Genomic DNA, 23,737 nt, shown 5'->3' on the forward strand with positions numbered 1-23,737 from the left:
GCGACTGCCACACACGCACGGCTGCGACACGCAAAGCTATTCCGCGCTCCCGGCGCCTCTCGCGGACGTCTTGGAAGACGCACGTTATTCGAACTGTACAAAACACAAACTGCACAAACTGTTTATGCATGGCTGGGGCACAGGTTTACTCGGCTCTGTTGTCGCCAAATGTACAGTGCATGTACGCCCTTCTAAGAATGTCCAGAGAGTTATAGAGTTTAAGAATCAGCTATTCCACCCACGGTCATTTGCTGTATTGACACGGTCATGTGGGACACATCCGATACCTTTCATGAAAAACAAAGTTGCATACAAACCCTCGTGCGCACCACCTTGCATTATTATTATTTCCCTGCAAACTCCTTTCCGTATCACCTTCAATTATCATTATTTCACAGCACCCCAGAAAAGTAACGTTCTACAGAGGATATGGCGGCGGACATAACATCCTTCCTAGGGTTGACATAACACTGGGTTTCTGTAATTTACTCCGTTGATACTATCGTGCAGGACAAATCCACAACCACTATATCATTATCAAAATAGCATTGACGCACACTTTCCACATTACCTGTCACTACCACCTTAGCAGTGACTTGCAAAAAAAAAAATCCTGCAGAAGGTTTGACAGCGGGCGCAAAACCCTCTGAGGACTCAAGTTAAAACTGATTTACGAATACATGCATTATGCTGAAAGACTTCCCTCTTGACTAAGCCACACCACATTGCCGCAGCCCCTCGCCAGTCTTCAACAACATTTTTATATGACTTGCTTGAAAGTCTGTGGAGCACACACATGCCTTATTGATATCCGCTAACCAGGCAGCCGTCATAGAACTGGGATTGCGTACCCAATAGGTACAATTGTACCAAAATGGCACATCGGCAGCAGGTCTGGCGTTGATTGCGACCAAACCACGACTGTTAACTCGTCGTATCCCACGGTGAACTCCGTGGTCTGGTCTGGTCTGGTCTGGTCTGGTCTGTCTACTCTGGTCCACTCCGTGACCCCACAGTCGCTACGGTTTGACGGCTTGATTGCAACTGCAGTTTTACCGCTGAACTGCTACGCTTAGTTTGTTGCGCTGGACTTCAGCGCATTGACATGTAGACTAGAGATTCGTTGGGACGACTTCAGTCTGGATTGTGGCATCTTATTGCCCACATGGATGTAGACGGTGGAGCTAGCTGGCGGAATCGCTCAGCCATTGGGCGTCACCGCTGACGTGGGACGAGCGAATGGCCACGACAGCATCGTGAACGCTGGGATACAGCTGGTCTTCTTGAAGCGGACTCCGGCAGGCATGGAGCATGCGTAGCACGGTCTCTGAAAAACACAAGACGTTGGACCCATGTTGAAGATATAACTGGCATGTGCATTCAGTGACGGTGGCGAATGGAACAGATAACGTATTCGTTTGGTCTCGATACTCGGATTTTATCACACCCAGACAATTTTCAAACTTCCACGCCACCTTGCGTTTGTTGGTTGGAGGGCTCATATGGACGTCTCGATTTTATTGCTTATACGTCGGAATAATGAAGACGACAGAGCGCCCATCGCGTTTCCCGGACAAAAAGTCGAGTGGGAAACAGTCGAATGGAAAAAGTAGACTGAAAAAAGTCGAACGGTGTAAAGAAGAAATGGATAAAAGTAGACCAGGATAAAAGTTTAATGGAAAAAAGCCAAACGGTAAAAAGCGAGAAGAAAGAAGCCGAAAAAATCAATCAAAAAAAAAATCGGCCACAGGAAAGGGACAAGGATAGAAGTCAGGGACAGAATAGAAGTCGACAGGGATAGAAGTCGACAGGGATAGAAGTCGACAGGGATAGAAGTCGATAGAAGTCGACAGGGATAGAAGTCGAATCAGAAAAAAACGAAAGGGGAAAAAGAAGAGAGGGGTAAAAGTTGAATAGGAGAAAAGCCTAGGACAACAACTTGGCAGGAATAAGGAATGTCAAAATACTTATGTGCAAGTCTTGATATGCATTTTTTGTATCGTTATATGGCACCGACAGTGATGAAGGCCAAATTGGATGTAAAGAAGCACTAATAATCCAAATAATTTAGGACAGAAAAGTCATCAGAATTTGGCGCCTAGTATGGGAAGTGGATGAAGCTATGGCCACGGACAGAGACAGGTGGACTGGATGGAACTATATGGGTCTAGATGGGACGGGACGTGAGTGGATGGGACCAGACCATACCAGAAGGGGCCAGACGGGTACGTTAGATAGGAATGAATCGGATGGAACCGGACGAGAAGGGACCAGATGCGACAGAACCGGACCGAATCTGACGACACCAGACGGGACTGCGTACCAAGATGTTATCTGATCGTGTCGGACACGATCAAATAGCATCGGACGTCACCGGACGCGGTGGAAAGAAGCCGGACGGGCAGAACGGGACCAGACCGGACTAGACGGAACCAGACGGAGCCAGACGGAGCAGGACGAGGTCAGACGGAACAGGACGAGGTCAGACGGGACTGGACGAGATCAGACGGGACTGGACGGGATCGGACAGGACTGGACGAGATCAGACGGGACTGGACGAGATCAGACGGGACTGGACGGGATCGGACAGGACTGGACGAGATCAGACGGGACTGGACGGGATCAGACGGGACTGGACGGAGCATAATGGTATCGGAAGGGACTGGATGCCACCAGACAAATTTAAGGTAGCCCTCGGGGAAAGCTGCTGCCTAAGGGCCTAAATATGACGCCAAAATAAATATATCTACACCATCGCCGGCTGTGCAGTGGCGGGTGACCCTGGTATCTCGGGTGTTCTGCGTTGGAGAGAGAGGGGAGCGGGTACGCGGCACGGCCACAGGACAGCGGACGACGTCTATCTGTTGTGGGTCTGTGATGGCAGTGATCTTTGTGCACATTATGAAGTCCTAAAAGCCCACACTGTGTGGACCCGTTCCCGACACATAACTGTAGTGCTTGATATCAGCGAGAAAGGCCTTAATTAGCTTCCGATTATTCAGGCAGGGGCATAGTTTCGTAAAATGAGTTTGGGAAGGTGGAGGTAGAGGAATGGGCTTAGCAGGGGAAAACAAAGCAGCCTACCGCCAAAATACCAGTAAATGGATTTCTCCTCGAGTTCGACCCTCATTCTTTTCAAAATCGGGAAGGGTTTCCTGCCCTTTGTCACCCCCCCCCCCCCCTTAATAAGAAACCGCACCGTTGTCCTCGGCATTGTGTATTCCGAATTTTCTATTTTGACTCATGTAGGCGTACATTTTCATGTCTCGTTGTTCTGCGCGCCACCCGCCCGGGACCGGAGGGGTTCCGCGCACAGAGCGTGGGAACGCGAACCAGCCGGCCGTGGTCAAGGGCTTCCCCGCTCCCCTCCATCACACTCCCCCCGAACCACCCCAAGAACCCCCGCCGCGCAGGCGCCGCCGTCGCCCCAGATGCCGTTTCGAGAGCCGCGCCACGTGGGAACTGGGCCAGTGGGGGACGCGCAGGGCCCGCCCGAGGCGAGAGCGGGCTGGCCTTGCGTCGTCGCCAGCGACACCACGCCCGAGATCTGGCCTAGGGGCACGTCGAGGGACGGACTCTGGCAGCGGAGCATGCCGGCCCGGCGACGGATTGGACGGAGGAGGCGAGGCGGCAAACCGATTGGGTCACGCAGGGCGACGGGGGCGGGTCGACCCGGTTGAAAGGCATCGGAATCTTATAAATTATCATGCGAGGGCCTCGTGAAAAGGAGAGACGGACCAGGCAGTACAGAGTGCGAGGAGTACGGACCAAGAGTTGCGACGTTCGACGCGGCGGGCAACAGTCACCGACGACGGCGCACACGATGTGAGTGCCCAGACCGTTGACCCCCCCCCCCCTCATTCCATCTTACCGGGCCATGGACGGCTGGCGCCCCGAGTGTGCCCTTCCGCCCCGCTTCCCACCGGGCGGCGTAAGCCGCGGTCGCCGCAGAGCCGGGGTGAGGGGAAGGGGCTCTGGGGTGTTAGTGTGGTAGGTGTGTATGTCGCGGTCTATGGGTGATGTTTTGCTTCGTTGTCTTTGCGTATAAATACAGGTATTGGATTGCGTAGCGATGGTTTAGTGAGGGAGCGAGGCTGGACGAGGTCGGTTCGGGCGGCGGGAGGACACGCGGCCCGGCGTTGGGCGGGGTCGTGTCCGGAGCCCGGGACGCATGCTTGGGCGCAGCGGCCAGTTCGTTGGCATGCCCCGTAGGCGTCCGGAGTTTACCAATGGCGGAAGCCATGCAAAGGCGCATCGGCTTGTCTGGGCCCTCGTCTGGCCATCGTCGCGGCCGGACGCGATGTACGGGCCGCGCCGACATGCTACGGCGGCAGGGTGTGGGTTAGGTGGACCGTTCGCCGTACATTTCTCGTTTCGTTTTCTTTGTCAATAGTTAAAAGCCGGTTTAGTGTCAATAGTTAGAGGCAATAAGCTGGAACCTCACGGGTTCGATCCAGCGCGCATGCTCGGCCTTTCTCGCGTAAGAGGTTAGCGCGGTCTAGCTCCGCGCATGCTGCGCGGATTCCCCCAGCGAGCGCGTGTATTGCCCGGCTTCTATCTCCCTCTGCCTTTCACTAGGTCTGGGTTGCTCTCTGGCCAATTGATGCCCCGCGCTACTGTTTCGTTAGCGAATACCCATCTCGTCCGAGATGGATCCGACACGGACGCCGGGGGTTCGGTATGGGGAGAATGGCGTCGAATTCGCCGAACCGGATGTAACCCCGGTATGTAGGCTAGAGGTCGGAGAGAGAGACCGCCTGCGCCGGGATGTTAAGGCATAGCGGTGAGGTGTGCCGGGCCCGCGGCATCTCGAAGGATTTCCCGCAGTTCCGCGAGACCGGAGGTTACTCGCGGGGCGTCGCCCGGGCCGGCGTTCGGGAGGTGACACGGACGCCATCTGTCAGTCGCTATGGGCAATTGCGGTAGAGGGCAGCACCCGACGGTGCGCGATGGCGGCGCGGGCACCCGCAACCGGCCGGCAGATGACTGTCTGCCGCGGTGTGGGTGGACGGAGCAGTCCACCGCTCGTGGCCCGTCAGCAGGTGGGTAGCCCGGCGCGGCTGTGACGAGGACGAGGAGCCAGACGACCGCAGTCCTGCTTTTACGCAGAAAGACGTTTGTGGGTAGCGCGGCACAAGACAGTTTCGTTTTTTTTCTTGTTTTTTTTTTTTTGAGACGGCCGACTCGTTTTGTCGTTCCCCACTTGACCCCAGGCGTGACGGCCTAAGGAGGCGTTGGTCATGAAGTGACCTTGGATCCGTGGGGGCCGCCTGGGATGCTCGATCGTGCAGGGCGGTAGCGGAGTCTATCCGTGGTGTCTCCGCCTTGGGAGAGGGCAGGAGTCAGTCCGCTCTCTTCCGACGTGGTGCACGCCGGGCCTTATGAGCGATTGGTGATGGGATGTTCGGGACGGATAGAGATCCCGTCATCGACGCTCATAGGGAAGGCGACGAGGAGTCAGGTCGTCAGACAGGCCGGTCAGGCCGAGTCTCCAGAGCGTGCCGGCCGGGGAGACCGTAAGGCGTGAACGCGGGTCGCACCGGGCGCTCGTCGTCTGCCGAGAGGCCCCACCGTCCCATGAGCGCGCTGTCTGCCTCCAGGCCTCTGAGGGACGCGCTATGGGCGGTGCCTTGCAAAGCCTGCTCCGGCGGACGGGAGGCGAGGGCGCAGAAGCGCCGGAAGCGACGCCTCCGTGCTGGACGAGGCGCCGTCTAAGGCGCATGCGCGGCAGCGGAAAGCTGCGAGCGGTGGGTGCGGCCGTGTGAGTGCGGAGCCGCCCATCGTGGACGGAACGTGGGAAGCGTCGTCCAAATAGGGAGCCGTCACCCTGGAGGTCAGGCGAGGGAGCGAGTCGCCGTTCAGCTTTGACACTCGTGGTCGGCCCAGCAGCTGCGTCGGTGTCAAGCTGGCAAATCATCGTGATATGTTTTGAATGGGGCTTAAACGTGCATTTATGGCAAGACCGAAATGTGATAAGTGAATTAAACTTAACGAGGACCCATGCAGACGGCCAATTATAATGTCAAGGTGCGGGGAAAAAGGGGGGGGGGGTCCCACCCGTGTGCGTGCCAAGGAAGAACGAGATGGTGTGGGCGCCAGCGTATGCGAATGCTTGGAATGAGTGTGATGGGCGCCGAGTGCGTGGAGTCTGCGTGGATTAATTAAGGCGGGGGGGGGGGGGATCCCATGGTCATTACCCAGTGGGCCCTTGTCAATATAGCTCGCCAGTGCGGGGGACCATTGCCGGTTAGGCGCGTTAGTATGCACGCATTCCCGTTTTTGCCCCATTTAAATGATATCGCTAGCTAAAGGGTGGAGGTGGATACCGTGGTCAAGGGCGCACAGCCATGGGCGGGGAGACAGCCGTTCATGGTGCCTGACCGGATCCGCCATCCCGCCAATGCCCCGGTCACCCGCTTCATCCTAGCTCTGTGGCTCACATGAGTGTGTGTTGACGTCGGGTGTACCGGAGCCACAACGTGTCGAGCCGTGCGCTAACATCATGGAGCTCGTACGCTGACCAATGGGCTCCTCATTATAAATTTGCTCTCGTGGGTGGATGTGACAGCGGCAACCGGCGGCGTGCGACATCCAGCGGCGGCCAGGAAACCCCGCCCCATCGCACCGCACCACCACCCCAACGGTCCACAGACACACCCCCACACTCACCCTTGTCGATTTAAATCCTTGTCCACTTTTAGTGATTATACGTTCTCAACTCAACATTTTCCAATTCGACCTTTACCCCGGACGGCTTTTATGCTTTTTCATTTGGATGCTCTTTATGCTTCTATCCTGGTCAGCTTTCATAACTTTTTGTCTTGAACCTTTTTCGTATTCGACTTTTTCTCAGTCAGTTCTCATTCCTGTCGAAACCTTGTCGACTCCTTGCTTCCTCTCTCGTTGGACTTTTCCATTCCATTTTTCCAGCTGGCTTTTTCAGTCAACTTTTTCATCTGATTTTTCCATTTGACTTGTACCATTCGACATTTTCCATTCATCTTGTACGTGCACACACATTACTCGTGTACTTAGGGCACGTACCTGGCACCTACCATGGGAGATGCCACGAGGGCACCGTGGAGGGCACCTTGACATCTCCGCACCAAAGGAGGTGAGGGGTCCTTCATGGAGCACCAGCCAGTTGCGGCCCGTGACATTAGGAGGTGGAGGGGGCTTGGAAAAAGGTGGGGCCCAATCAGGTTATATTGATCCGTTCGTGCTATGGTTATATTCCAATCACCGATAAGAAATAACAAGCATGGCAGGTGTCATAACTGGCGTGCAGCCGTATACATGGTGTCCGATCGATTCTATCAGCCCGTCCGCCGATCAGTCACCCTCGCCATTCCCCTGCGTGGCTCATGCCTGTGTGTCGACGTCGGGTGACCTAGAGTCCCCACGTGCCATTCCGAATCCCGAATAGCGCAGAGCTGTTAGCCCGACCTATGGGCTCCTTGATAAATGTCGGTACCGAGAGGCAGTGCATGAAGAAACGAACCCAGTGATATCAGAGGCTCGTTTTCTGAATTTCCGGCATTGCCATGGTGACACAAGATGGGGCGCTATCTCGTCTGCCACGGGGAAAAGAAAAGGGTTCGCTGGGAAGCGCCAAACAGCCGTTGGTTCCAACGAGTTACCACATGCTTTGATCGATCTAGTCATAAATCTTGCCTCTCTACCAGCTTATGGCCTCCATGCCGCACGTCTCTGCAATAGACTATTGGTGTACATCAAACACACGCAACGCAAATTAGGAAAGTCAAACTGTTTGTTCGACGCATACCCCGCAATCTATGGGGATGCACGAGGTTCTCAGATCGCCACACGGATTTCGGTCATGTACTTGCAAGTAGATTGGCCATCTTTAACCCAGAAAAAACTGCTCGGTTTGCTGCTGAATATTTACAGGCTGGTGGACGAATGGAGATCAGGAAAAGCCTAGTTAGGGGCACACGCCAGCTAGACTTCATTTGATCTTTACTCATCCGCAAGCCAACAAGTCTTCAGCAGCTAACAGATCAGTCAGTTTAGAGCTTAACAGTCATTCATTTACTCACCTTAAATGCAAACATGAACCAAGTGCACCCCTTTCCCACTGCTGCCTGTCTTCACCTGTCGTCCTTAATTTTGTGCCACTTGGGTATGAAATACGCGCCGTCCACAGATATCTCATTTATATTTGTTGATGATCCCGTTCAGCAGATACTGCTGTTTTCACCTGTTATCTAACTCAGCCAATGTAACCGAGCAGGCGCCTCCTCGCGTTTGGTGAGCATGATTGTGCTATGAATTGTAACATATCCCAGCCAAACAGCACGCTATTCGGCTGGTTGGCTGGATATGCGGATACCCTTTAGGTATGACTCAAAATCATGTGCGGGATATTTGTCTTCGGTAACCCGTGACACGTCCCCCCAAAAATCAAGACATTATTTCTGGAAGGTGTTCAGGATGATGAAGGGAAATTAACGTTTTGAAAGCAGCCTGCAATTCTATAGCGAATTGCTCGATTGCCACTTTAAAAGCTTAAAAAAGGAAAGACGGAGGTTAACTTAACATCTCGCACATACATAGGGAGTCACCTTAACATCTCGCGCATACATTACGTTGCCGACAATTCATGTACCCCTCTAACAAAAAAGCACGACCAGAGCGGCTCAGGGCGACACCCAGCGGCGGGTGCCGGTGACTCAGCCAAGGGCGGCTCAGGGCGAGACCCAGCGGCGGGTACCGGTGACTCAGCCAAGGGCGGCTCAGGGCGACACCAAGCGGCGAGTACCGGTGACTCAGCCAAGGGCGGCGAAAGGAGTGTCGCAGGCGTACCAGAGGCCACACCAGCTCTCTTTAAAACCAGGACAAATTAACACTCCGCTACTGGGAGATGTCCGTTCCGCGAGCTTAAGCCTCTGGCTCGTTGGCGTTGTTTCAGCACGGCGGCTGGGCTCGGCACCCAGCACGCGCGCGTCGAGGTGCGGCGTCACCCACCGTTACAGCCGGCCAGGAGGCAGGAGATGCCCAGGGCCTGGCACTCGCGGACGACGGCGAGCAGGTCGCGCGTCGAGGCCGAGTCGGTGAAGCTGACGCCGCTCATGTCCAGCACCAGGTGGGAGAACTGCGACAGGGCCGCCTCGGGTGAGGCGGGGCGAGCACACCGTCGGCGGGAGCAGTGCAGCAGCGGCGGCAGTCGCCAATCAGTGCATCTGGGTAGAAAAGTTACCGCGCGCGCAGCTCGTCGGACCTGATTTACTGAGCGTTGAAAACCTGGTTTATGACATGAGTGCTCCTGGTTCACTGATATGGGTGTCGAATGCACGATGGACCATGCACAAGACATGGTGAAACTGATCCGAAGAGTGTAGTTACCTTCAGCGCTATATCCGAAGCTTGCGGACTGCGTGGTTAAAACCACACAGGGTGCACGCGGGGTTCAGGGACCGCAACACACAGGGTGCACGCGGGGTTCAGGGACCACAACACACAGGGTGCACGCGGGATTCAGGGACCGCAACACACGGTGCACGCGGGGTTCAGGGACCGCAACACACAGGGTGCACGCCTGTGCATACGCAATCCACTGGTACACGTGGCTAAAACATCGTTTAGAGTTCAGGCGTATTCCGGGACATTGTCAACATTCGATAATCGCAAGTGCCATATCCATGGCTCAGCGCCGCCGGAAACGGACAACAACGGGGACTGTGCAGTTTAACCTAGGGGGAGCGCTGCATAACGACCGTACACCGAGTCATGGACTGGGTTCGAATCCGGCCCAAGGCCAAGAGCTGAACCGTCCTTGTAACAATCAGCATGGGACCACGTAGGCATAAGCCCAGGCTGTTCAGTGCGCCATTTAACACCGATGAACGCTAACGGACATCCGAGATGCAAAATGATGACTTCCTACGCACACAAGGGGCGTTTCTGAGAATAGACGCGTCTCGTGGCTATGCAAGTACGAGGTGACAATAGCAAGTACGGGCACGATCCGTTGACAGGTCGATGGCATGTCATTACAGCTATATACTTTGTCCAAGCACGATGTGCATGTGCAAGATCAGCTGCCCTAAATCGTCGCCTAATGATGTGCTTGAATTCCCCCAGCCCAATCCTAAGAATAATCTGACGATAAGCTAGCATGCATCAGTTTTTTCATCATTATTTGTTCAGAGTTCTTATATTGAGTTATCGACTTTCAATACTGATCAAGTGACGTCAGAGCAAAACATTGGTTATTAGGCCAATGTTGGACGCTCCAAACGGTGTTTATCGTTACAAGAGACGTCGTCATCATAAACAAAGTTTGAAATGGCGAGTATTGAAAATATCACCATTGTTTGCTCTTTTACATCGTTTAGCCAGCACCTCCTGGGACACCGAAGGTCGATAACTTAATATGAGAACTGTGAACTCAACATGCCGAAAACCAGGAGCTGAATGTCTATCATTCCTTCACTGAGTTTACTTCTACCATCGTTTTCCCATGGCGCAAGTGATTACCGTTCACCTCGGAATGCATACAGTGATCGGGTTATACACGCTGGTCACTCACGGGCGAGAAGCCAGCGGGCCGCGGTGTTGCCGGCACTCTCCGACCGCCACCGTCACTGTCCTCGGCCGTTAGTGGAGCGAGCAGCTGAATGGAGTGGGAGACATGATGCCAGTGAGCCAGAGAGAGGCCAACGCGAGGGCAGATGGGGTTAAGACGGCAGCAGTGAAGGCTCAGCTGTGGTGCAGTCACCACCAGCCAACAGCGCCGGGTCCGACGGTGGTGTTATTGTGTCACGGCGTCAGCTGCGCCCAGAGGTCAATAAAAGCGCTGGCAACTATGACCATGTCCTTGAGAGTACCGTGGGATTCTTACAAACGAAGGCAGTGTGTAGCATACGAAAACGCGCAACTTCTCTAAATATATGACAACTAGTTACGCCTAAGCTGTTTTAGAACGATACCAAACATGCTCCACCACCCCTACAAGCGTCAATGAAATATCCATCAACCAGGCTCAACGCAAACCGGTGGGTTTTATAGCAAACAGCCTTTCAGACTTCCATCGCTAGGCCAAATATTCGGAATCACCGCGAAGTTCTTGGGTCCGGGCGTGGCACGAGATCGGCGCACCTCCATGTCATCGGCGGTGTTGGCGGCTCGGCGCCGCCGGCCGGCCGACTCGCAGTCCTCTCGGCTGGCCGCCTGCCGCCTTCGGGCCTCCTCTAGCCCTGTCAGCGCCGCCAGACGCGACCGGAAGTACCCCACGTTGCAGAAGTGCAGCGCGCCCCCGAACCGAAAAATCCGCACGTCGGGGTCCAGCTCCGTCTGCGGCAGGCGAAGCCGTTGGGATGCTGATCATCGCGTGAGAATGTCTGCCCCTGTTGGGAGCTTCAGCATACTCCACGATGTGTCTCAATCTCACGACATCTGCTTCTCGCCTTTGGACGAACTCGGCGAACTCGCCACTGCACCCACGGGACAGGCACAAGAACAACGCCGGCGGGACGAACGTTCCGGGCCTGGTGAGCACACCTCGTGGAGCTTTTCTTACTCTGAGATCTTATCCAGCGATCTCACAGCAATGGTTTCACGGTTGCTCGGTGGAGGTAGATAGTACAGTAACTGATAAGTTCCACTCACTCGTCATTCACCACCTCCTAACCCCTACCCCTCCCCAATCCCACCCACACATACCACCGACTATAGAAGCTTGGTCCCTACAAATTCCAGGCATGTGCTCTTACTCCCACCTGCCGGCGGCGCCTGCGGCGTCGGCGACCGCGAAATTAGTGACGGCGCCGGTGAAGCCAGAAAACGGAATGGTCAGATACAACATCGTATAAGGCTAGGCTTCGTACCCGTTGCTGCTGGCTGACCGGCATCTTGGTCCGCAACAGGGGCATAAAAAGTGCATTTTGTTGCCGATCGAATTCCTACTGACAAATTTGTTGACAGCAGCGTAACGCGATACTAAAGGACACCAAGTGTCAGTATAACCACAAAACATCTTTTGCCATCGAGCGTCGGGCAACAAACTTTGCCGCCGACTTCACCTACCAAGTCGGGACATTTTGCCACCCTTGGTCGGCAGCACCGGCGACTGCCAAACGAACTTGTACGGGGCAGTGTGTCAGAATCGCCTGAACCAAGGGTGCCATTGATACTGCAATGCTTTCGGAAAAGCCCCGAAATAGAGCAGAATCAGCAAAAAATAAATACATCAACCAACGGAAGCTGAATTACGAAAAGACACTGAGACTGAGAGCTCCACACTCTCCGTAAAAAGTGAACTTTCCGCTCAAATCTTGCATTTTGGCACATCGCGCGCAAGCGTTACCGGGCTTTATGAATGAGTCGTAGCATCTTCCTCCGACCTTACTCACGGCCCTGTATTTCTTCCGATCCATGTAGAGGTCCGTGCCGGGCACGCGGCCGAGAAGTTCGGCTGGCGGCCGCTGGTGGCGCCACAGCAGCACCACCACAGACACGACGACGCCGACAGCCAAACCGACGTCAATGTCGACGAGCACGACGGCCAGCAGCGTGGCCGCCCAGATGAGGGTGTCGGCGCGGGAGGTTCGCCAGAGCTGGGGCGCCTCGCGCAGCTGACATAGCAGCCCCTTGAGCGAGACGACGATGATGGCGCTCAGCACACACTGCGGACAGGGAAGCGAACGTCGTCGAGGCTCGCAAGTCCTGTCAGGTTGAGGAATGCCGCGACACGATAACCGAACTGACGGCTGTGCTGAACCGAAGATAGCCAAGGGGGCACGCTATCACCAACACAACTGCCTGGTGTACATATAAAATGATAAAACTCCGAAAACGGCACCAAACAATCTTTGTCCTTGTTAAAATGCTCACTTCAACTGTATCTATAGGTTAACCAAACGAAATACGACTGCTCAGCGCAGCATTACAGCCGCCACTCCAGACACGCTCTGCCGCTGGTCACCCGTGGCAGCAGCTGGAAGACTGGCCCCAGCCAGAGGAGCACGAACAGCAGCAGCAGGGCGGTGATGAGTCCCGACGCCTGCGTGCGGCCGCCGGTCGCGTCCACGATGAGTGAGCGGGAGAGCGAGGCTCCCATCGGCGCGCAGGAGAACCACGCCGACACCGCGTTGCCCACGCCCTGGGGGAGGGGTACAACTCCTTCAGACCGACTGCAGCACGCTGAGAAGCCAGAATTAGCGAGGACACTTGAGCCCGGTTTTGCAGTTCTGATACCTTAACACCGGAAGGTCACGGTTTTAAAATTTATGACTTTGTGGCCACGTTGCAGCCCTGGCTTCCCTTTGAGAGGCCTTGCTTGGATCTTCGCTTGGAAAACGTCCCCTCGGTGCTGGCCAATGGCTATCGGTGTCAGCTTCCTGGTTCTGACTCTGGCCAACAAGTGTCACTCTTTACATCGCTCTGCAGACTAAGGTCTCGCGTCTTTACGTAACCTACCGAATTTTGAATCCCCCAATCACATTGGACTCTGCGGTACCAGGTCCCCACCACGAACTTTCGTTCCCTGGTTCTCGCCTGGGCCAACAGCTCCTGGCTGGCGTCCACAGTGTACTCGTGCTTCCTGGCCAGCAGCTGCGCCATGGAGAGCGCCACCGAGTAGGTGATGATGGCGATGATGACGGCGTCCAGCAACACGTTGGGCAGCAGCGAGATGGCCGGGCTGCTGGGACGCGGCAGCCTGTAACGACCCGCCACGCGTCGAGCGGCTTGTGTAAAGATGCCCACGTCTACACGTGAGCAGAACAATATGCTGTATGATAAATAGGAAGGCCTTGCCATAGTCTGCGAGCTGACAAACTGACCGAGTTTAATGACTGTTAAGTGGCAAAATTCCATGATTCGGGTAACCAGCACGGTGATGTATGTATCGTTTATCACGGATAAGCCTCTTACCAGAGGGAATAGAAGCCTGGCAAGCATGGGCAGATGGCTGCAACCTGCAGCCTCTTTCGAAGATTTACATTACGTTGTACATGTCAGGAAAGGAATGCAAGGATCAGCAAGCAGCCAACTTGTCAACAGGTATCGGCCATTGTAAAAGTCATGCCTTAATTGTGTTTGGTCTAGGACCTTGACCTCTGAGAGCTTCAATGTACTTTTTGCTCAAGGCTGAAAATTAGTAATAAGTAGTGTGAGACACATGTATCGGATATTCAGCATCCGAGTTTTATGCAACATCGCTACCGTACAACATCCACAAGCTCTACCCCACCGCTGCAACCATAGCAAAACTGGCAGCAAAAAGATACGGGGCATTCTGGAGCCGGGACGGACGCGGCGAGCGGGCCGCTGGTGGAGCTATAGGTTATATAAAGGCTTTGATCTTATGCTAAATGGCCACCGTGGTGGAGACAGGAGTACTCGAGCTACTACGCCGCGCTCACATGGCGTGAGTATATCCATCTCTACAGTCGGTAAGGTCTGGATCCCGTTACATTTTGTGTCGATTGGACTATTTTTGCGTTTCAACACAAAATGACACAAACGACACTAGCCGCAGTGACAGTTGTACCTTTCACGGTGTGCTCATCTCGGCGTGCTTTTCCCACGCGCCGCCCCAGTCTCAACCGCGCTGTGCTCACCCAGTCGTCACATTGCCGGTGACCTGGACGTCAAAGCGACCGGCCAGATCGCAGAAGAACGAGACAGACGTGCCGACAATGACGACAAGCAGCTCGACAGGTACCGGAAACCGCGTCCTCTTGGCCAGCTGAGGCTGCAGGAAGACACACAGCCGTGGATGAAGCAAGCCTTTCCTACATATCTGCCAGGCTGGTGAAACGAATCAATTTATTATTCGGGTTACAGCGTTTATGAACCGACAAAAAAGGCGTTGGGCTGCGACCCCATGAATTACATCCTATCACTTCTGTGGCCGCCAGCATGACAAAATCACATGACACGCGTGTTCAGTTGAAACTCACCTTAAACAACTCGTTGTTCAAAACAAGGATGACAATGGTGGCTGCTGATATCGCTGTTGAGGCAGGATTGGCGCTATGTACATTCTTCAGGATGGCCACGGACAGCTGAGAAACAACATGTTGAGGAATACCGGTGAGAGCCTTGATGCCCTCACGTATTGCCACAGCGGGCATGGTCTGTTATCGACCACGTCAGCATGTCAACTAAATGCAGGTCACATAATTCTACAGCGATATCAGCTCAGCAGCTTGTCTTCCGACCCATGGTCTGGCGTGTCATAACCGACCGAGGACACGCCTCAATACGTTGAGCTCGCCTGCAAGACTTTTTGTAACCTGCCTCTCGCCATTACAGACCTTACTTTATCCTCATATACTCAACTGTGTCCTGCTGTCACCTTCCCTGTTTACTTAACCAGAGCGACCGATCCCACCTGCGGAAACACCAGCGCGCACGCCACGGTGCGGTGAGCCACGTGCGCTGACCTTGGCCAGCTTGCCGGCGCCGGAGAAGCGGGGCAGGTGCAGACCAAACAGCGATGGCAGCTGGGAGAACAGCACGTGCACGGCGGCGCCGGTGGTGAAGCCTCGCACCAGCATGTCGGACAGCACCACTGTCAGCGCCGCCATTCGCAGCACGAACATGGCCAGCTGCCGCACGGACCGCAGAGGGTGTCAGCCTCGCACGCACGCTCACTGCCGCCCGGGTGGGCACCTCTGCCCACTGCCGAGCAGCTGAGCCGTGCCGAGCTAAAAGGAATTTTGTTAAAACGGTCATCATCTAAATAGATAACGCATCATATAATCTCTCAGGTAAGCAATCAACACCCGCGACTCATACCGTTTTCACTAACGTTCACCTGCTCCGGAAATGTCTTGAAACAGTGAATACTCACACATCAAATGGCTACAACATTCCTCTCAATATTTCCTGCGTCAGACATTGTTCAGGATCCGAGGAAATGCGTTTCTGCTATCATGCCGTGATCGCAAACGCACAGCGGTGGTCACACAAGGCGCCTGACTTCTTGCAGTCCTGACGCCGGATGTATGGGAGCGTGCAGCACACTTCCGTCCTCACGTAGTCCTTCAGAGCCTGCAGCCTGCAGCCTGCAGCCTGCAGCCTGCTCACAATTTAAGCCTAGATCCGTGCAGGCGCGCGCAGTGCACAGCACTCTGCAGACAGTTGTGCGTGCAGTGCTCTGCAGACCGCAGCGCCAGCCGCGCAGACACGGTCCGCGCTCGTCCGGCCGCCGGCCGCGCGCGGGTGGCGCACCTGGACCAGGCCGACGGCGAGGGCGACGGTGGTGGCCACGGTCACCGGGTCGTGCTCGGGGCGGCCGGGCGCGCCCGGCTGCGGCGCCGAGTACTCCAGTACCACCTTCCCAGTCATGATGCACGTGACGGCAAACGTGCCTGCGGAAGACGGGGCGACGCACGTTCAAACGCCAGACGCGCTGGTGAGCCGGCACACGTGCGTATTCGCAGCCGCGCACTGGCACATCACAGACCATGCATGGGAATGCGATCCATCGAGGTGTGCACGTCCATTGCAAAAACATCTCCTGTGTGTGTATGTGTTTTTGACATGAAAACGCTACAATTACTTTTACCTAGGATACGCCATTGCATGCTACACCAAAATACCATGGCATGAAAATGCATTGTGAACGACGCAATATTAATCGCAGTATCATTCCTGCTTTTTGGTATTTCCAAAGCACCGAACTGGACACAAACACGACAATTTTAATAGGGACACACTTATGGACGGACAAATCTCCACCAACGACACACAAGCACGCACACACGCACGTACGCAGGCACACACGCACGCATGCATGCATACATGCACACCCCCACCCCCACACGCACGCACGCACACGCACGCACACGCGCACACACATACACACATACACACACATACACACGCACGTACACACACACATACGGGCAGACACTGATAGACAGACTCATTCACGGACCGATTTACTCCGTCACTTAGGGCTGACCCGCAGGACACCGTCACCCACAGAAAGACCCATGAACGGACAGACCTTTCAGACAGCCTTGCTCCCGGACAGACTATAAATCTCATAAGCCCGCGGCTTACTCTTCCATGCACCCCCAACATGTGCATGGGCGGATTAACGTGTGGACGAATTCGCAAGTGGACATACTTGCTCATGAGGAGGTGTCCACAGCGACACAGAGTGGCACGCGGACACAAGCCCCGCTCCGTCCACGGTCACTCCGCGACGGGCAGCACTTTCCGGGCGATGACGCGACTCACCGACGGACAAATGGCGCGATGTTCCGAGCACGACGTACAAGAGGCACTGGAAAAACGCCATATAGATGCCGTGTATGGGCGGTACGCCGGCCAACAGCGCGTACGCCATGCCTGTGGAAGATATGATGCATTGTGCATCCGGTATTGCCGGCTGGGAAGTGCAACGCGCGCGGTGCAAGCGGACGAGGATTGAGACAGTGTTTATGAGGGAGAGACAGAGATCTCTGGTTGTCCCCTGCGTTGAGTCACTTTGACAAAAAAAGAACGAACGCGTCCAAACATCTGAAATTTTAAACGGCCTCTGCTGACAAAGTCACTGGCCGAACGTGTCTCACATCACATGGTAAGTTTTCTACTTCACCGGTCGGATCCTGGCGGACCAAGCTGTTGCTTACGGTCCGCTTGTGGCTGCATGACGGTACGTAGGTACTTTCATGACGGTACGTAGGTACGTTCCGAAGATTTTGATCATCTTCAAGAGATGCCATCAAATAATTATTAGTCATAAATATATCAGATTGAATTCGAGGGGAATTGTAAAGTTATACCTGAATACGCAGCACAAGTCTTAAGCTCCTGATTTTTCGGAACCATGTGTTCGGAGTTCTTGTACTAAGAATTGTCGGCCTTCAACGTACCGTGAGGTCTCGTTAAACGACCCTGTCAATCAAGCGCTAGTTATGCCGCCGACAATATAAGCCATGTTTTTTGCTAGTGTCGTTTACCCGGCACCTCCTGATACATGGAAAACCCATTATTGTTGGCACAGATGCTCCAAAAGCAAAGACGCCCTGACAAGGGCACATATATGGGCTGCATTGCTATATGCAACACTGTGATTTGGAACGTTAAAAAACTGGCCATGTACTGCGTACTAGTAGTTCATCGCTCGTCACACGTAGGCACTACGGTGTGCTGCGGACCGTAAAGCTTGGGTTCAAACGTGTCAGACAGTATTTTGGAGTACGGACTTTGCACTGGGCAGCATCTTGAGATTTGTCTATAGTTAACCAATACCAATACCGCTGACATATTTAACGAAGCTCGACTTAAACTTGGAATACCAATCGTTCACCTTGCGGGATGTGCATGATTGCGACGGTGAAGCCGGCGATGAGGTCGCCCACCAGATCCTGACGCGGCTGGTAGGCCGGCAGCCAGGTCACGATCGGCAGGCGGCGCTGCACGCAGTCGGCCGCGCAGGCTGGGCCAGGGAGGCAGGCCTTCCACAGCCGCTCACAGGCGCCTGCGGGAGTGGTGGCGGCTCCCACGGTGTGGGCTCAAGGCACGGTGAGGGACGAGGTCACGGTGTGGGTCAGGTCACGGTGTGGGCTCAAGGCACGGTGAGGCACGAGGTCACGGTGTGGGTCAGGTCACGGTGTGGGCTCAAGGCACGGTGAGGCACGAGGTCACGGTGTGGGTCAGGTCACGGTGTGGGGTCAGACCACGGTTTTGAATCTGGTCACAATGTGTCGTTAAGTGACAGAGTAGGGTCAGGTCACACGCCGGGTCAGGTAGCAGCGAAGGGAGTCCCGTGCCCATGTTACAGATTTTAAAAACATACTCTTATGAAACCTCAGGACCAGTTACGTCTTTAAAAAAAAAAACTGCCTAAAGCCACTGCAGCGCAGTCAAGACATAAAAAGAGCATCAATTTTAGTTATTTTCTAGTCCAAATTTCGCCCTAAACGCTTCATAACAACGCTGCAATTCTTTCCGCCAGTCGCAACAACCGTAGTCAGAACAACCACCATGGCACCTCTACTGGTGCGAATGGAAGACCGTTTGTGATTGTCCCAGCGGGTAGCAAGGCCTGTTATCGGAAAGCGGTTACATTGGTTGAAGTTAAAGCAGTAGGTAACTGTGGACCATTTGATACTTCCATTCCCACGACCCCGTACTGTAGTAGCCTCGCCACAACAAGCATGCGCCCCGAGAGGGCCACTTTGGTACACCGCATAGGGAGGAAATAAAAGTCACAGTACAGCGTTTCGTTGAATTTGCGGAATAACAGCTTCATGTTCTCTCATATGTTTGCCTAAACGGAGTCCTTTAAGGTTTCGAAACATCAATTATCCAAACATTTTAACAACTTGGTGTTGCAAACATTACAGAACACACATTGGAAAAGACAAGGCGCATTACGTTCAAAGTGGTGAGCAAAGTTCAGTGAGATTTCTCTCACAGGAGTGGCTACTTCAAATCGATGTTATGAGCTATTCAGAAGGCTTTCGAGAAATCTGGTAGGTATCACTGATCAAATCGTACACATCTGATCTCGCAAGCCAGAGGACAAAAAGTTGGCATACTTTTAACACTGATCTCTGAAAACCGCTCACCGGCATCTGGGGGTAGTGAGTCAGGTCACGATGGGGGTCATGCTGCAGTCATCGCTGAATTATATTTGCAATATTTCCCTTCAAGATAGGCATCGTACAAAAAAAGGAAAAAACATTAGCTTCAAAAATGACCCCGTCATCCAGAAAACACATCCAACAAGTTCGTGGCCATTCTTATCATTCCCTTCCTGCAAAATGTACAAGCCTTGCGCCAACATTGCCCTCGATTCATGGCTTTAACCGCGTTGCCGCCTATTAAACAGTCACCAAATATCGGAGAGCGTCCTAATATCACGGAAAAAGCTTTATTTCTTACGTAACATATTGTGTAACAGTGTACAAGTCTTGCGCCAACATTGCACCTGATTCATGGCTTTAACCGCGTGCCGCCTATTTAACAGTCACCAGGTATCGGAGAGCGTCCTAATGCCATGGAAAAGGCTTTATTTTCATACGTAACATATAATTATCCAAGCACAGAACAAAGACACGGTTGCGCTGCACAGCAGGACCGTATATCGCGTGAATGAAGGTAGTCGATTACGTACACGTGCCGCATACTGACCCGCCCACGCCAAGCTGGGCCCCAGCTCCGAGGAACAGTTGGGTTGACTTTGAAGAGTTACCCTCGCGAGTGAATGCGCTGCGTTACCTCAGTTTTACTACGGGCCAAAATTATAATCCCATATGCCACGTCCCGACCATGTAGCAGATTACCGAAGTCAGTGGGTAGGCTCTGGCCTGGAAACATGGTGCGCAGATTTGCTCGCATGTTGCATAACTACGACAAGCATTCAAATCAGCTATTCAGCAGCAGAAGTCCAGGAAGCACAGCAGTAAAGGTGTACACACATTTGGAGCTTTGCAGTTCCAGCGGAAATTTGCCCTGCCATTTTGAAATGTATGGCGTATATTAATTTGCACGCGACAAAATGCTGAAAATGGCAAATTCTAGGAGACACATTTTTAACAGTAAGATCACAAAAGTGACGCTTTACAACACGCAAAAACTGCACGCATCTGTGGCGTGCCAAACCCAGTATTCAGTGAGGTTTGCTTAGTTCCCTCATCTTGGGAAACTCTCTGTACTGCTCTGCACAGCACGCATGGTCGACGACCTACCTTGCGGTGGTTGCGGGCTGTAGAGATAGTGGTGCCGGAACTGACTCAGTGTCAGCCCCCGCCCGGCCCCGCCGGCAGCACTCGGCTCGGGCATGGCTCAGGTCGCGCGGCTGGCCGGGTCGTCAGCCGACGCCCGAGGCGTGTCTGCAGGGGCGGAAGCGGCACGTCGTCAGACACGGGGCCGCAGTCCGGCAGTCGGACGGTAAATATTGACGTCGCCTGCGGGTGTCTGGTCCCGCGCTGTTGGCGGCGGGCCTGGCTGCGGCGCCGGCTGGAGCACACACCACCCGCGCGCGCGCGGCGCAAACTGCGACAACTCAGCCCGCAACCAGCTGGCAGCCTGCCAGCATGGTCAAAACGTGACTAACCCCCACACGCCACCGCCAGCCAAACCCCTCGCTCACCCCTGCCCTATCAGTGAGTGTCGCAGCTGTGCTGCGGCAGTCGTGCTGGGAAACGTTTCCGCGGGCTGTTATTTACCGGGACGGCGAACTGCGCTGTAGCTAGTTACGACGAGACGCATTGAGGTGCACTTGGGATACATTACCAGAAAATTGCTGCAGGATGGGCTCAAGGCGCATAGGCACGCTAAGTGAGGCTTTGGGGTATTTTCTAGCAGGCGAGTCTTGTTGGGAATATGCGGAATCCACTCGCAAGCAGTGCTGGTCCAATTCATCCTTCACTTTCTGTACACTGCTACAAAGCGTGGCCAATAAATATACGCCAATCAGTTAAATGCTGATGAAGATAAATATTGATCGATGCAATCTCCGCGTGCCACGGCTTTCGTGGCGTGTGTCAGTGCCCGGCAACGACCAAATGACTGACAGCGACCAGCAGTGTCCAGTCCGCGGATCGCCCTGGTATACAACCGTGCTGCCCATCACAGAGGATGTTAGGCGGCAGCAGATAACGCAGCAGCTGTGTGCAAACGACGCTTCGGCGCGCTGAGCAGCCGTTGGTGTGATGGAGAATGGTCAATAGCTAACTGGATCATCGCAGCTGCCCGCATTGGGAATGAACAAGTTGCTTTGTCACGCTGTCATTAAGCGTTGTCTGCGAGTCGCGGGCACGACGCGTGTGTGGGCTTCATTTGTATGACCGACACATGCTTGTCAAGGTGGACGGGCGCGCTATAAGCCAGGCTCTCGATTAACGCTCGATTTTGGCTGTCTCGTACACCACCACGTCTGGACGCGTCGCATCAGTGGAGGTTTGGTTCGAACTGACGCCTTGCAGGACCTCTTAATAGCGCCGAAGTTCTGGCTTAGAGGGTTGAAATGCGTCACACTTTGCGTTGCCTAGAATCTCTATGGGCTTTCCCAGCCCTGCCACGCGACGGGCTGGATCAGCTGATCCTGCAGGTGATCCAGGACTGGGGAGATGGCGCCACTTCTCTTTTATATCCATGACACCCAAATCTATACATAACGTCTTATAAACACCACGACGATCGGGACTCCAGTGCAGAGCCGCGCCTACAGGGCATTAAGGTGAGCTCAGCGATGGAGCTGTGAGAGACCGGCTACGTAAAGCCACTCGGTAGGTGAGCTAGACTCCACCACTCTCCGGTGGCGTCCGTCTTGGTTAGCCTGGTCTCATCTGATTTATCTGGCAGTCCGGGAAGGTGAGAAAACTATTGACGATTTCAGAGATGAGCTACGTCTCGGTGATATACAATAAGCCAAGATACAGATGACATGACACATAAGGCGGCATGATAACATGTGAAAAACGATCATGGGACAAATCCACAAACCCCAAGGCAGAACAAAAATAATGAGAGACAAAAATATAATTTGGAGCAGCCTTTTGCATTTGGTCATCGGCTAAAGCACAGGTGATCAAATGTAAAAGGCTTCTTTGCATTTGGTCACCTGTGACATTGTGACGCAGGTGATCGCGTTCAGTGACATTAATCTAACTTAACTTACATTCATAGGATGCCGACTTCGATTAATCTCCCGAAAAGGACCTAGATTTAGCTTTAGTCCGCATAGTTTTCTGAGACTTACGCTACGATCGGCGACGCTGTCTGGGGATGGCCTCTGGTACTCCACTCTCGGTCGCTGTCTGAATAGGCCTCTGAGACTTACACTACGATCGGCGACGCTGTCTGGGGATGGCCTCTGGTACTCCACTCTCGGTCGCTGTCTGAAGAGGCCTCTGAGACTCCCACATCAGGCCACGTCCACGGATGACCTCTGGTGCTCCACTAGCGCTCACTGTCTGGAGATGGCCTCTGGAACTTCACACCCCACCGCCGGCCACCTGGACAGCGCCGCGACTGGCCTGCGAGCGCACGGTCGGCTGACTGGCGCGCCCGGCACCCTCCCCCCTCCCCGCCGACGGGATCGACGCCAGATCGATGTCACCCGGCCCCTACCCCTCCCCCAGCCGCAGCCCCGCCGCATGTCCCGCGCCACGTCACGCAGCTGTGTAACGAGCGGATCCGGTTGTTAGGTGGCGGTCAAGACCAACTTGCGCGGCGTACGCGATAGCGAATTAGGTCGGATAGCTCGACACCTGAAGTGATTCCGAACTAGACCGAACAGATCAACTAGCATTTCAAAATACAGAATTTCGACTCCGATGATCTTCGGCCGACTGAACTACTGTCAATTCTGTGCTTTGTCAAAGGTTTGCATTACGGGCGTAAATGTCACCCTAATGGACGTGCCACTATCCGACTCTCGCCCCCCATCATTACGCTGTACATAACCGTGACAAACGGTAATATATACATGGTGTGTGTACATCGTATGTATCCATGACACGTACACCTGGTGCATACACATGGTGCGTTAATATGGTGTGTATACATGGTGCGTATGCATAGTACATAGTACGTGCACATGGTACCTATGCATGTTGCGTATACATGCCACGTACACATATTACGTTTACATGTTATACATGACGCCGTGCATAACACGCATACGTGCCATGTATGCATACTATACATATACGTGGTACATGACCATGTCATGCTAAGACCACAGTCCGCGTCTAATGATTGCAACGAACAAATTCGCTGCTGGACCTAGGTGAATCGG

At 54.0% G+C, this 23,737-nt stretch overlaps 1 protein-coding gene across 3 annotated transcripts; it reads right to left on the reverse strand.

Annotated features, from left to right (window-relative positions):
- Positions 1-232: 232 nt before the first annotated feature.
- On the reverse strand, positions 233-22,975 carry LOC119114749 (solute carrier family 26 member 10). Of its 3 annotated transcripts, none has more exons than XM_037238770.1 (15): positions 22,778-22,975; positions 20,682-20,825; positions 18,296-18,466; positions 17,221-17,331; positions 16,204-16,343; positions 15,414-15,578; positions 14,928-15,032; positions 14,586-14,719; positions 13,519-13,681; positions 12,947-13,123; positions 12,375-12,647; positions 11,122-11,316; positions 10,553-10,636; positions 8,989-9,115; positions 233-1,327 (listed from the first exon to the last, which is right to left on the reverse strand). In XM_037238770.1, the coding sequence occupies exons 2-15, from the start codon at positions 20,773-20,775 to the stop codon at positions 1,185-1,187; spliced, it is 2,082 nt and encodes a 693-aa protein (XP_037094665.1). In that variant the 5' UTR covers positions 20,776-20,825; positions 22,778-22,975; the 3' UTR covers positions 233-1,184. The 3 variants fall into 3 exon arrangements, with proteins under 3 accessions (XP_037094665.1, XP_037094666.1, XP_037094667.1); XM_037238771.1 differs by lacking the exon at positions 22,778-22,975 and adding an exon at positions 22,697-22,774; XM_037238772.1 differs by lacking the exon at positions 18,296-18,466.
- Between the last annotated feature and the right edge of the window lie 762 nt (positions 22,976-23,737).

This window comes from Pollicipes pollicipes, unplaced genomic scaffold (genome assembly GCF_011947565.3).
Source record: "Pollicipes pollicipes isolate AB1234 unplaced genomic scaffold, Ppol_2.1 Scaffold_3087;HRSCAF=3621_pilon_pilon_pilon, whole genome shotgun sequence".
In the NCBI taxonomy this organism is placed as follows: Eukaryota; Metazoa; Arthropoda; class Thecostraca; order Pollicipedomorpha; family Pollicipedidae; genus Pollicipes; species Pollicipes pollicipes.